The following is a 14,305-nucleotide window of genomic DNA, read 5'->3' on the forward strand; positions in this document are numbered from 1 at the left end:
GGAGACTGTGCGAAGAGACTGTTGTTTGTAGGTGGGATGTACTTTCCCTTCTCCCTCCCTCCCTGGCCTGGTGTAAAATTAGTAAGATGCTAATCCATGTTTAGCCTTAAAAGCAGCAAATTTGAAATCAGTACATAACCCAAAGCTTTTCTTCAAGTCCTTAATGCTAGAGAGCTGTTGTTTGTTTGTTTGTTTGTTTGTTTGGGGTTTTTATATGTTTGTAATTACTTGGGGTTTTGTTGTGTCTTCTTACTGTGAGGGACACACTGAGAGGAAGTTGATTGTTTGACCTTAGTTTACATCTGTGTGAAATGATGTGGAGGCCACAGTGGGATCTGTGCTGATGGCAGTTCTGTGTGTGGGTGGCTTGATGGAGAGAGACGGATGAAGTCAGAGTTAGGATCAAGAGCTGAATTCTGCCTCTGTTTGGTTCAGCACTATGTGGTGGCAGAGCCACACCAGCTAAGGCAACTCAGGTGTGCTTTGTCTTCCTGTCCTAACCTGGCATTTGTTCAAATGCATGTTGAGAATTTGGTGTTTGTCAGTCAGAACAAACTTACTGGCATGTTTCAGGGCTGTCTTCAGGGTGTGCAGACATGAGTCCTGTTTGAGAGCAGCCAGAACCTGGGAGTTTTGTTCTCCTGGCATCTTTTTGATAGTAGAAGTATCAAATGTACTAAAAATTGTTTTGAGCAAAGTAAAGCTGGGCCAGGACAGAACATGAGATTCTTACTGCAGGATGAGAGGGTAGGAGAAATCTTGTAAAAAGGCTGATGCTGGGGCCCTGAACAATTGGGTTATGTCAGAGTATTGTTGGATTGGAGCAATGCTGACAGAGCATGCAGATGAAATATTCTGATATGTAAGGTGGAGCATTTGTATGGTATTCTACACTTTTTTTAGTCAAGGGAAATAAAATACGTCTGAAGCCCTTTAAAGGAAATGTCTGTTTACTTGACCTGGTACATGGAAATGCTTTGTCTTCATTTGCAGCTTCTGAGGAGAAGGCAGGGTTTTCTGAGAAGCAGAAGTAGTTTTCCTTTCTACCAAAATAGGGTTTTGTTCCCTGCTTTGGCACACCATGTCTTTATCACTGTCCCTGTATAGTGCTTGGTGTTGTGTAGAAAAACTGAAAAGACAAGACTGTAATGAAACCCTGTAGGTAAATAACAATTTTGAAACTGCAGAGGAGATGAGAACTTCTGCAAGCTGCAGGCGGATGGTGGATCTCTTCTACCTTGCAATAGAAAAGATTTTTACTCTGTGTTTAATATTAAAAAATAGTGTCAAGTGTTTTTCCAATTAGTTATCTCTTGTTACTGTTCTGAAATGTTTTCAGTGACAGCACATAGTATAAACATTCCCCAGACTTTATTGTGAGGATGTTTTCTGCTGGTCTCTCACGAGAGTCTCGGTGCTGTGTTGTTTGTGGGTGGATTTCTGCTTCTCCCTGTTCTCCTTGGGTTGTTTATTTAATCACACCATGCACATATTCTTAGCTGGAAGGAAGATGGGAGGATTTTTCCATTTGAAACTTAAACTGCATGAAAGACCTAATTTTGGGGAGAGGAGGTGTGTGGGGGAGAGTAGTTTTCTTATTTTGACTTTCTTCTTAGCAAATATTTCATAGTGTTAGGAGGAACCACGACCAGCTGTTCATTATTTCACTTGGAGGAGTTTTTTTTCAGTCAGTCTGAGCAGTTGGGATTTTGCATGAGTTGGGTGAGCCAAGAATCCTTGCACAGCTCTGGAGTTTGCCTTTCCAGGGGTGAGAGCTGTCGCTGGGCTCCTGAGCAGTGCAGCGGTTCCTCTGGCTTGCCGCAGCAGGCTGCCTGTCCTCTGCAAGAACACAAATGGCAAGTCCTCAGATGAACCACAGCAGGCCTGAAACCTCAGTGTAGGTGCAGAGAGCGGTGGTGGGCAGAGGACCCTGGCAAGGCAGGGTTCCTTAGGACTGGGGAGCAAACTTGGAGCTGCCTTCACCAGTTTGCCAAACTGCAGAGAGCAGCCCGTGTGAGTATGGCTGGAGAAAACACTGCTGAGGAGTGATGGGCAGCGCTGCTGGACTGTCCTGCTCTTGGCATCAGAGCCACTTTGGTCTGGAGCTGGAAGTCCTCCCTTTCAGCTGGATGTTCCCAGATTTGAAGGAGGAGGGGAGAGTGGCTGCAAAAGAGCAGAGGGAGCCTTTAGAGGTGCCCTTGAGATGTGTGGTTGGGTATTGCCACGAGCTGGCCAGAGGCTTTGTTTCTCTATGGTGGTGTTAAAGGGATAAAATGAAGAAAATGGGGAAGTAGTGCTCAGCCTGTCTTCCTTAGCAAACAAGGGATTTGGGTTGAAGCTGAGTGTGTCCTGCAAGTGTGGAGTGGGAGACAGAAGGCAAAAGTGGTGTGAGCTCCCTGCTTGTGAAAAGAGAATGGATGGGGGAGGCTGGAGGGACCTTCCAGGAGTCCTTAGATGACCTGCTTGCTCTTCTGGTTTGTCTGCCCACATAGATGGGTTCTGGGGGAATTTATCTGCAGGAATCTGAACTTGTGATGCTCATGGGACTGCTTTGAAATTTTGGAGACACAAATGAAGCTTAAGAATAAAATAATTTTCTGTTTCAACGAGGTATATTCCATGTGGAAACAGATGCAGACAGTGGCTGCTTTTATCCAGAGGTGACTGCAGTTTTTAATTATTGTAGGGGTGGCACATATGATGTCTCTGTTGGGCAGACTGGCATTTAAATTGATTCTGATTTTGTATTGGGATTGGGATTAGGGTTTTGAAACTGGGAATTTTGGAAGCTGTTGAGCTTTGTAGGGGGATGTTTAACTTGGTCTTTTTTATTTGATAATTGTTTGGGTGACTAGTTCACAGGCTGTGGAGTGACCTCATGGAACTCTCAGAGAAGTGCCTTCTCTGCACTACTTGTCCTCTAGCAGGCAGGATAACACAAATGAGTATTAGGGCTTTCTTCTCTAAAGCACTCATCTCGTTCCAAATTTCTACCTATTTCACAGCAAAAACAGATGGACAGCACAGAAGAGTAGTCTTCAGAAGAATTCAGACAACTCAGCATCTGTTTTCTAAAAAAGGCAGATAAACAGTTGCATATTCCATAGATCAAGTTTGAGAAAATGATTTCTTGAGAAAGATGCTGTGACATAAAGTCATTTTATAGTGGCATTGATAATTATGTGGAAGGTGTTGCTTGTCCATGTGGTTCTTTTCTTTGGATGTTGGATTAGGAGACATCAGACCCGAAGTGAGAGACCTGAAGACAACAAAGTACTTAAAAATAAAATGCTTAAATAATAAGTTCAGCTCTAGGTTTTTTCTGGTTTTAGTCTGTTTTGGTCAGTTATATCATTCTTAAACCAGGTCTGTTACTTTTCAGGTGGAATCATTTATCTTGGATCAGGATGATCTCGAAAACCCTATGTTGGAAACAGCTTCTAAATTGCTGCTGTCAAGTACTGCTGATGGTGCTGACCTGAGAACAGTAGATCCTGAAACCCAGGCGAGATTAGAAGCTTTGCTCGAAGCTGCGGGTAAGTCCTCGTGTCCCGTACAGGTTTAACCCCCTTACAGGAGTCCCTACTGGAATTGCTTGCGTAAGGCTAATCCATGGGAGCAGGATACAGCTGTGAAATGCACAGTGGGGTGGGTTTGGCAAGGGTGTCGCAGAAGAGAAACAAGTTCATTTTAGAGTATTCCAAGGTCTGGAAAATCAGAATTTCACTTGAAGATGTTTCCAATCAGACTTCTCCAATGTTGGCATTTTAAAAGCCTCAGTCAAAATTGATGCCTGACTTTGGCGTGTGCCATTATGTCAAACCCTGAATGGCTCAATAGGTTTTATTCTGTAGTAGTTGCTGTATGAAAAGTTTTCATAGTTGCTTATACTACATAGTTTCAGTAGCTGAAAACTGATTCCTTCTGTGGATTGGAGGGTTTCAGTCACGTGCAGCTTTGAATGACTGTTGTGAACAGTTAAGGCCATCGTTTTGGAAGCTGTAGTTGATGGTGCTTGGAGCGTTGCTGCCGACAGCTCTCAGAGGCTCGCTTTGACCTTGTGTGTTCTCTCCTTGCTGGCACGCTTCCCCCTGGGCTGCGGTTGGGCACGGCAGGCATAGGGAAGCTGTCGACCGCGGATGGGAAGGCGTTTGCAGACCCCGAGGTGCTGCGCAGGCTGACCTCGTCCGTCAGCTGCGCCTTGGATGAAGCGGCCGCCGCGCTGACCCGGATGAGAGCCGAGAGCACGGCCAGCGCAGGACAGACAGACAAGTAAGGCAGCCTTGGGCCTGGAGCCTCTCAGTCCTTTGCTCCCTCTAGAAGCGGTTTTTCTTGTTCTAGCACTTGCACTGAGGGCATGATGAAACTCTTACTCAGGTGGAGTTGGTGCCAAGTTATCACCTTTGCTTCTCCTGCTTAAATATTTGTGGACTGGCAGGTCTTGCAGTAGGGAGTGAAGCAATTCATGCTGCTCAGAATTACGGAATGAAATTCCAAGGAGTTTATCATGACCAGCTGTAGAAACATTTCTAAGCTCTTCAATGGTATGGGCCTTAGAACTGTTCCAGAGTTGTAAATCCCCACATGGGTCGTTCAGTGATAGCATGAAACAAGATTTCAGATTAAAAAAATGTTTTAGGGGATTTCAGAGTGCCTTTTTAATTGAGGAAGGAAAACAGCCTTTAGGGATTGGAGCTCCACAGTGGTCAGTGTCGCCTCAGCCAGGGGGTTGCAGCTCTTGTACTGGATTTGGTGGCTTTACATCTGCAATTTTTTCCACTGGGTTATTCAGGAGGGAAAGAAGAAGGATGTTTCTTTCCAGGCTGCCATAAGGCTTCAGTGTTAGTAGGGACAACCAAGGGTGCTGTGCTAGTCAGAAGTTTGTTCCTTCTATACGGAATAACTCGAAAGAAAGATTTCTTGCTGTAGGAACAGCTTGAAGAGCAGTATAATTTTGGGTTATGTCTGCTTCTGTTCTGTCTGCATCCCCTCTTCTCCTCTGCACCTCTTTCTTGGGAATCGTGATAGTTGCCAAAGTTGTTATAAAAACAGAGGTTCTTGGAAATTAAAAAAAAGGTCAACATGTAGTGAAGGGACATATTTCAGAACTGATTCTCTATGTATTACAATTATGTCTGGTTACAAGACCCTGGTATTTTCAGCACAGGAGAGAAGGGAAGTGGTTCAGTTTCCTACAGGAGAACACTGATGTTGGTGATTTGTTTTAGTTTAATTAATAGTTACAGTGCTGAACAAATAAAGTTTTCTCAATATTGACAGCTGATTTCCATGTCCTCTGGTCCTGGGACATCCTGCATCTATTTCTCTTGTAAACTTCTGTTAAAAATTAATAGCAGGAGTGGATATGGACATGACTTAATTTTCAGCCAAGTTAGCTGGGAAACCTCAAGTGTAAAACTGGCACTTCTTTTATTAGCAGTTGGCGCGCTTTTAGCTGTGTTTCCTTTTTTGCTGATGTGTCCTCATGGCACACTGGAGCTGAGGCAGAGTCCCTTTCCACTCTGAATGCTTTTCCCTTGTTAGCCGCAGCCTGGCCGAGGCCTGTTCCGAAGGAGACGTGAATGCTGTGCGGAAGCTGCTCATTGAAGGCCGCAGTGTGAACGAGCACACAGAGGAAGGGGAAAGCCTCCTTTGCTTGGCCTGCTCAGCAGGGTATTATGAGCTTGCACAGGTTGGTTTCCTGGCTGTTTGTACCATGTGTGTGTTGTACATAGAGAGATGTTAAATCAATCTATTAGCATTTTGTGCGCCTGGAAGGGGGTGTTCAGGTAGTGAGAAATGGCAGATGAGTCTCACACATACACTAAATGTTGCTGATGCATTCTGGTGCCTGTTTTGTGCCAGGATTGCTCACCCAGCACTGGGGTGAAGGTGGGGGTTGGCAGTGGAGGGGCAGGGTTTGTCCCTCAGTGTTGTTGATCGGTGTCTCTTGGCAGGTTCTCCTGGCAATGCATGCCAATGTGGAGGACCGGGGAATCAAGGGAGACATCACACCTCTGATGGCTGCTGCCAATGGTGGGCACGTCAAAATTGTCAAGCTGCTGCTAGCTCACGGTGCTGATGTGAACGCACAGTCATCCACAGGTAAAGGGGCTCTTGGGAGCCACTGCAGAGCTGGGATTTGCTCTGTGCAGGCAACTTGGTGTGGAAGTTCGGGAGCCGTGGCTCTCAGCCCAGCTAGGCAGAATGCTTCCTTGTGGTTTTGCCGTTTAAATTCTCTTTTCTAAGTGGAACTCTGAAGTATTGTTGGATGCAGATCAAGTATTAGGGAGACATAGAAAGGTGGATAAGGTCAGTTAGTAACTGGAAGGTGTTTGAGTACCTAAGATTTGTTGTCGCATTTTAAGCACAGTTTGGTAAATTTGTGTGTATGTGGAAAAGTTATTTGGTGGCAGGTCAGGAAACCCAAGGGGAAAAGTGAGAAGAGGGCCTCCCCTTCCACTCTTCCCGTGGTAATTTGCTAGTGATTTGTGTTGAAGTGACCAGATTGGGAAATCTTGTAAGTTTTTGTAACCTGGAAGTGGAGAACTGGTGTGTAGTCAGCAGTACCTGATGAATAGAGAGCTGACCCTGAGTGAGGGGGAGACGGGGATACCAGAAGACACCTTATTTATTTTTTAATTTTTTTTTCAGTGAAGCAGTTTTCTCAGTGGTAATATGGCCTTGACCTGTAACATTTTTCAAGGTGTCTTTCACAGAGGCAGATTCTTTGGCTGTTGTGTCCAGATCCATGTTTTTGTATTTTTTCCACCGTAGTTTTTTTTCCTCTCCTTGTAAAGACTGGGAACATTTTGGAACCAGCCCCTTGCAGGTGTTTAAGACCTGATTTAGAAGCAGCAGTTAACTCTACTCCTGGTTTTGAGCTTTCATTTTACAGCATTGTGTACTCCTGCTGATTAACAGGAAAATGGATGGGGGTTTGTGACTGGGCTAGAGATGGGAAGAGAAGTGCATCAGTGCAGGCACAAGGAGGTCAGACACTCAGTCTGTCAGCACCGAGCTGCTTGGTGCCACTGCTGATTTCCCCCTCCCTGTAGTTGTTCATCTGTAGTGTGAAAAGCCCTGTTCCATCAGGTATCCAGCTAGAAGGGATGGAATGGAGCACCAGGTGAAGTTCTGGGTGGAGGAAGGCCATCAGGTTGTGTTCCCAACCCCTGTTCTCTCTGGCCCAAGGCAACACAGCTCTGACGTACGCCTGCGCCGGGGGCTACGTGGACGTGGTGAAGGTGCTGCTGGAGTCGGGCGCCAGCATCGAGGAGCACAACGAGAACGGCCACACGCCGCTGATGGAGGCGGGCAGCGCCGGGCACGTGGAGGTGGCCAGGGTGCTGCTGGAGAACGGGGCGGGCATCAACACGCACTCCAACGAGTTCAAGGAGAGCGCCCTGACGCTGGCCTGCTACAAAGGTACTGTACAGAGTGGGCACAGGAGTCAGGGACAGCGAGGAGTCCTTCAGCGTTGCTGCCCATGGCCAGAGGAATTCAAAGGTGTGAGCAGACCCTGTGCTGCTCTTGTCCTGGCTGTGATACTACTCAGGGCCAGTGTGGATTCCCTCAGCCTTGCTGCCCACCACCTGGGGAATTGAAAGGGTGTGAGCACACACTGTGCTGCTCTTGTCCGGGCTGTGATACCACACAGCACGCCCGTGCCATGTGCAAAATCATCTGTGTGCAGAGTCTGAGTATCAGGATCTAAAACTTTGGTCTGAGGTATGATTATTTAGAAGATGCTCTGTTAAACAAATGAAGAGACAAGGAGCTAATGTGTTAGATTACAGAAAAAGTAAGCTAAACTTTCTGTATTACACCTGTTTTATGCCAGGTACCTCTGCTTAAATACAGCAAATATTTCATTTTAAAGGACTGGCACTGGCAAATCATGGAAGGTTTAGGACCTTGCCTTTTAGGTGTCAGTGCTGAGGACAACAGGCCTTTGTTTCCTCCCTTAAAGCAAAATTGCAGCACCCCAGAAAGGGATGAAGATGTTTAATTAAGAGGCAAAATCTGTTCCTACAGCCCAGCAGCTGCTGTTATAGTCACTTAGGACATGTTTTATTAGGCCCTTGCCATCATGGAGTAGTTGATGTTGGTAACAAGAGGTTCTTGTGTGGCACCTGTGTAGAAGTTGGTCTTAGTCTTTCATGTATATTTTTACCAGCTACACTGATACCAGCTGCTGTGCATGTAGATGGCAGAGATACAAACACACCTTTCCAGAGTGGACTCTTTATGTTGTATCACAGACATCCATGACCTTCATTATGTGCTTTAGAGCACTGTGAGTGTTGAAATGCACTTTCTCAAGCAGTTTCCTTCTGTTAACTATTTTCCACACAGGCCATCTGGAAATGGTGAGGTTTCTGCTGGAAGCTGGTGCAGACCAGGAGCACAAGACAGATGAGATGCACACTGCTCTTATGGAGGCGTGCATGGTAAGAGACATAAGGCTCCAACAGTGAGGTCTGTGGGCTCTCTTTTCTTGCTGAAGATGGAGAAAGCGGTTCCTTTGAGTTTCCTTCTGGTACAGAATCTAACTGTGATGTTTTGGTTCTCTTGTCTGCTTCATGGGAAGTTAACTTTATTGTTAAACTGAGAATTGTTTTCTTAAATTTTCTTTTTATCCTTCTCTCCAAATAGATTCCTCATGTGTTCGGATTTTCATGGCATTATTAGACTTGTGTAATGTCACACTATGAACTCGTGGCTGTAGAGGAGAGCAATAAATCCCTGTTTAGTCTGCCCTTCCCTGAAACAACTGCAGTGGTTCTAAATCAGCCAGTTGTGTCTGCTGAAAGAAGTTAATGGTTTCAGATGGGGGAATGATTAACAGAAACCATTACAGTTCTTGAAAGTTGTTCCAAAGAAAGTCACGTAGGTAAACAGAACTCGAGCTGTCCTTTATCTCACCCTGAAATCTTACTAGAGCAACCACATGAATATCCTTGGCCATGGCCTTGCAGGCAGTTCCTGGGAGTTGATGGTAAAATGACCTTGTTTAATGTTGCAGTTGCCTTCTCATCAGGATGCTTTTGTGGTGAATCTATGGATCAAGCCTTCCTTTCCTTGTCATTCTCTTCTGCCCTTTTAACTCTTCTAGTAGACGAAAAAATTTCCATCCGACCCACAGAGATGTTAAGACCTAATTTTTGTTAAAAAATTACTGAGCAGTAGGAAAAAATTCTTCTCCCTTATTCCTGCAGGAAGCTGTTCCTAGGGAGGCAGTTCCACGCTGGTGCTCAGAACTGGCAGATAGTTCAGTCTCATACCTTCAGCTCAGCTGACGAGAGAAGGAGCAGCTTTGTCTAGCAGTATTTAAAAACCTTGCAGTGTGAAATGAAGCAGAGCAAGGACTTCCATCTCAGCATGTTCTTTGTGCAGAAACAGTTACTGCTCTTCAGTGGCACAAGAAAACTTCCTTCTCTGGAACAGCTTTGAGCTTGAATGTGTGCTCACAGAATTGTCTGTCTGTGGCATAGCCAGTGCAGGTTTAAACCCTTCTGCAGCCTTGTGGATTCAGGAAGACTTGTGCCTGAGAGTTTTTTCAGACAGCAGTTAATACTGATTTAATGCACAGGAGGAGTTGGACAGTGGCACTTGCCTCGTGGGAGCAAAAAGCAGGGTGATCTAGTTGGTGTTTCCTCTCACTGAAGGACTGCTGCCCACAGAACTTCAGCTTAAAAATGCAGCTGGTGCTCTTGTGAAGGTTGCTCAGGTGACTTTTCCTGATCCCTTAGCAGTTGGAAGGCTTTTCCTGGCTGTTGTAGGAGAGCTCAGCAGGCCCACCCCACTGCAGGGTTTATTAAAGCATGGATCCAGTTCCCTTGTGTGGTGGGGCTCCAGCAGTTCTCCTGCAGGCTGCTTGGCCCACATAGGAAGCTTTGAAGCAAGCCTGGGTGCTGTGTCGTGCCATCCTCAGCATGGAGCAGGGGTGAGCAGGTAGCTGTCTTGCCAGAGCCTGATGGATGAGGCACCGTCTCTGCATTTCCCTGAGGAAAGATTCTTTATGGAGGCTTGGAGTTTTTCCCTAAAATAGTACTGTCATTTCATGTAAAAGGTGAATATGTCCTAGTTAATGTCCTAGATATTTTTCCGAGAGGAAGCCGTGCTTTGCTCCCTGGATATCAGAATAAGGTATGAAACACTTGAGAAAATGAAGCGGAAAAATGTCAGATGCAGTTTGGTGTTTTGTCTGGAAAAGAGCTTTTTGGAGTTGTGGTTTCCAGCTTGGCAAGGATGGCTGTGGATGAGATTTGCTGCCTCTTAGGAATTAATCTGAGATCAAGGTGTACTTACCTCATTCAGTGACAACCTTGGGAATGCCTTGTGTTCCTGGTGAGCGGCTGTTTATTTGCTGCAGCCCTCCAATGTTTTGTTTGTCAGATTTTGGTTCCTCCAAGCTGGAATGGTGGCCATCTCCTCATGGAGAAAACCAGCTTGGAGACTTCTTGCTGTTGTTGGAGCACAGCGACCCAGCCAGGCTCTGCTTCTGTCTGAACAAAGCAGAGTGGAATGGCAATTGGATGTGTCACTGTCAGGCCTCCAGTGTAAACATGGAGCTGAAAAGCCACTTCAAATAGTTCCTGACTTTATGGAATACTGAAAATGTGATGGAGATCCTGTGCTGAAGTATTTTGCAAGGAAGAAAGCAAATTTAAGAGCTGCCTTTTGGTAGAAGGGGTTTGATCACAGTGGAGCATGATCACGGTGTCTGGAAAACCCTGCCAGAATGCTGCCAAGGGAAAGCTGTTGCTTGGGTAGGTGCCTCCTGGGATGTGTAAGGAACCCCTGACAAGTGGTCTCATTTTGACTTTTCACTTGGAAGGATGAAGTAAGTCTTAAGTCTGCTGTTAAATTGAGCAGTGAAATAGTTTTGCAGGGGCCATGAGGCAAGCCAGGTCGGTGTGCATAGCTGCTTCTTAAGGAAGGGAGGAAGAAAAAGAATCTCACTATTGTTCTTGTGGAGGAGACAAGCTTCTAAAATAGTCGTGAGCTCCCTCTTGACTTTCTGGGCTTTATTTTGGAGTTCCCCCCTGCCCCAAGGAAGTTGATCCCAAACCCCTGAACTGGAGTCTGATACAAAGTTGTCCAGCTTGTTGCTTACACCACTGACAGAGAGGTCTGATAATGAGGTTCACAGCACATATTTAGTAAAATGTGCTCAGCATTTCTATAGGTGCTTGTTCAGTAGGAGACCTTATGCTTTATCCAAATGCTTAGGGAAAATATTCAGAAAAACTATTCATTATATTTTTGGACTCATTTTACTCCCTCATGGCTTTTTGTGTATTTTGAGGGAATTTGAGTCTGTGGCAAAACCATGGAGAAAAGCAGTTTTTCCATTTGGTCAGTCTTCTGATTTTTTTTTTTTTTTTTTTTTTTTTTTTTGTCTTTCCAGGATGGCCACGTGGAAGTGGCAAGGTTACTCCTGGACAGCGGAGCTCAGGTGAACATGCCTGCGGACTCCTTCGAGTCCCCACTGACCCTGGCAGCCTGTGGCGGGCACGTGGAGCTGGCAGCTCTGCTGATTGAACGTGGAGCTAACTTGGAAGAGGTCAATGATGAGGGATACACGCCGCTGATGGAGGCAGCTCGGGAAGGCCACGAGGAGATGGTGGCACTGTTGCTTGGGCAAGGTAACTGCTGCTCAGCAGGCTGGGGAAGAAGCTCTGAGCTGCTGTGATTTTTGTTTTCTTTGGTTATAAGATGCCTTGTGCATGTGGAGGTGGTTTGTGTGCTGATCCTGCCCTCTGTAACCGGTGTTTTGTGTTGTTTGCAGGAGCAAACATCAACGCTCAGACAGAGGAGACGCAGGAAACAGCATTAACTCTGGCTTGCTGCGGAGGGTTTCTGGAGGTGGCCGATTTTCTCATTAAAGCAGGAGCTGACATAGAACTCGGCTGTTCCACACCTTTGATGGAGGCTGCTCAAGAGGGGCATTTGGAGCTGGTCAAATATTTACTAGCTGCGGGTATGGAGTAATTTCGTTAATGTTTTTGTAAAGGCTTAATCTAAAGAGAAAGCTTCTTGAACTTGACTGTGAAGATCTTTGAAGCCTGAAGTAATTTACTGGTTGGACTCTTAATTTAGCTTTTGAAGATTGAGTTGATGTAAACTTGTTTGGAGCTAACTTGCAGTTTGTTTTTATTCCTCTTAGAGTACAATCAGGTTATCAGTTTAATAGATGCTGGATTGGAAAGGGGAAGCTTCATTTGCTGTTTGATCCTGTAAAGATTGTGGAGGCTTGTATGTTTTCTGTAATGCCCATCATAAAGCTTACAGTGTTTTGTCCTTTGTGTTTCAGGGGCTAATGTGCATGCAACAACAGCAACAGGTGACACGGCACTGACGTACGCCTGTGAGAATGGCCACACTGATGTAGCAGATGTCTTACTTCAAGCAGGTGCAGATCTGGTAAGTCATTTACCTTCCTTAAAAAATGTCAGTAGGATAAAAAATTATCAGCATCTGATATTCTTCCTGTTTCTGTGTTCATTGATGAAAATTTACACCTTCTTTAATGTATTTTGGGCTGTTAGATTACCCTAAAGTGCAGAGGTCAGTTACAGTCCTCTGGTGATTGATGTCTAACGCATTTCCAAGCCATTCAAGGTTGCCTGGACAGGAAAATAGGGAATTTGATTCTTTTGACATGGTACTCAGCTTCAAATTGTTGAGTTGATTCTGGGTTAGTCCTTGTAGCTGCAAATCTGTTCTATTCCTCATGCATCAGATAGTTGACAGTCTGTTTGGTGTGCTGTAATGGAATTAAGATGATGGAGGTAAACTGGTTTTTCCTTTTCAGTACACCAGTGTGTTATCAAAAAGTGATGTTAAGCATGTCAGAAGATGTCCTGTTTAACTAAAATCCCCCTCGTGTGCCTTGAATGATTTTTGTCCAGGAGTCCCATCTGTGCAGAGACAGGTGGTGAATGGTTCACCTGCATTCAAGATACCCTCAGTTCAAACATTAGCTGAATGTTTATGGCTAAGTGTGTGAAACAGTAGAGAAGGATGTTCCATGTCTAGCATCTTTCCATTCAAAAACTCAGGAGGCCGGCTTGCCTTCTTTCACATGCCACTTTGGATTTTGAAGCCTTTTTTTATCTGCTCTAGGAGCATGAATCAGAAGGTGGAAGAACCCCTCTCATGAAAGCTGCCAGGGCAGGTCATGTTTGCACTGTTCAGTTCTTGATTAGCAAAGGTAAGAGTGTGGAATGGTTTGGGTTTTCCTGACATTAGAAATACTTCAAGTTAAGAACATGTCAGAGCTAGTGTAACTTCCTTGGATTTGTTTTAAATATCCTAGTTCCAGTAGGCAATTGATTCTCCAACTAGGCATGTAATGATTACCTGTGGTTTCTGCTGACATTAGTGGAACTGCATGTAGTTGTAAAAATAGTGTATTTCAGTCTGTAATTCCTAGTAAAAGCAGCAGTAATAGGGATCCCTGGGGTCTCCATGCTCCATGGTGCAGCTTTGGAGCACTGTATTTGGCAGTTGAACTACAAGTCCCTTTTGGTTTCCAGAGTTTGACTATAGTTTGTTTGATGTTTTCATACAAACCAGGAATTTCCATTTTCCTTCTCCTGGGCTGATTGTCATGAGTTTTCTTGTCCCTACCTTGTACGGAGTAGGACATCTGGCAGGATGGAGTTTTCCCTGTGTAGATTGCAGAGCGGTTAATTGTGTTACATTTGATAGAGGTGCTACCTGTTGAAGTCAGTTTCAGCTGATGTTTGCCCTTGTGTTTGTGCAGGAGCAAACGTGAACAGGACCACAGCGAACAACGATCACACAGTGCTGTCGCTGGCCTGTGCTGGAGGTCACTTGGCAGTGGTGGAGCTACTGCTCGCTCATGGTGCTGATCCCACACACAGACTCAAGGTTTGTCCCTCACCTGACCCATTTTCCTCTGAAACTCAGGATACCCCGCTGGATTTTGTCCTTTTGTGTTCCCTACAACTCACCCAGCCTGTGATGATTTAAATGGAAGTTTGCACAAGCAGATGTTCTGCTCGTGTACGTGTTGTTGGAGTTAGTGCAGGTCTCTTGATCATCATGAGTGTAAAGACTGCCTTCCAGTTGTCAAGTGCTGATTGTGGAAGGGGAAAGAATTTTAAATTATTATTTATTTAATTTTTTTGTAATACTTCATCAAGCCTGTAACCTTAGATGTGAGCTTGTGGAGATGGAGTATTTATTAGAGCAGAAAGCAGTCCCATAGGTAGTGTGTTGTGTGTCCCAAAATGCTGCAGTGCTGTTTTCATGATGCTCTGCTCTAACT

General features: G+C 45.2%; 1 protein-coding gene across 1 annotated transcript in view; it reads left to right on the top strand.

Annotated features, from left to right (window-relative positions):
- Positions 1–3,202: 3,202 nt before the first annotated feature.
- ANKRD17 (ankyrin repeat domain 17) overlaps positions 3,203–14,305 on the top strand; it is a 35,308-nt gene continuing 24,205 nt past the window's right edge. The window contains exons 1-12 of the mRNA XM_031063647.1: positions 3,203–3,273; positions 3,367–3,536; positions 4,116–4,272; positions 5,545–5,692; positions 5,958–6,105; positions 7,195–7,428; positions 8,359–8,453; positions 11,417–11,654; positions 11,798–11,989; positions 12,323–12,432; positions 13,135–13,222; positions 13,778–13,905. Coding sequence (XP_030919507.1) covers positions 3,203–3,273; positions 3,367–3,536; positions 4,116–4,272; positions 5,545–5,692; positions 5,958–6,105; positions 7,195–7,428; positions 8,359–8,453; positions 11,417–11,654; positions 11,798–11,989; positions 12,323–12,432; positions 13,135–13,222; positions 13,778–13,905 — 1,779 coding nt within the window. The remainder of the gene's footprint in view (positions 3,274–3,366; positions 3,537–4,115; positions 4,273–5,544; positions 5,693–5,957; positions 6,106–7,194; positions 7,429–8,358; positions 8,454–11,416; positions 11,655–11,797; positions 11,990–12,322; positions 12,433–13,134; positions 13,223–13,777; positions 13,906–14,305) is intronic.

Source organism: Geospiza fortis, unplaced genomic scaffold (genome assembly GCF_000277835.1).
Source record: "Geospiza fortis unplaced genomic scaffold, GeoFor_1.0 scaffold909, whole genome shotgun sequence".
In the NCBI taxonomy this organism is placed as follows: Eukaryota; Metazoa; Chordata; class Aves; order Passeriformes; family Thraupidae; genus Geospiza; species Geospiza fortis.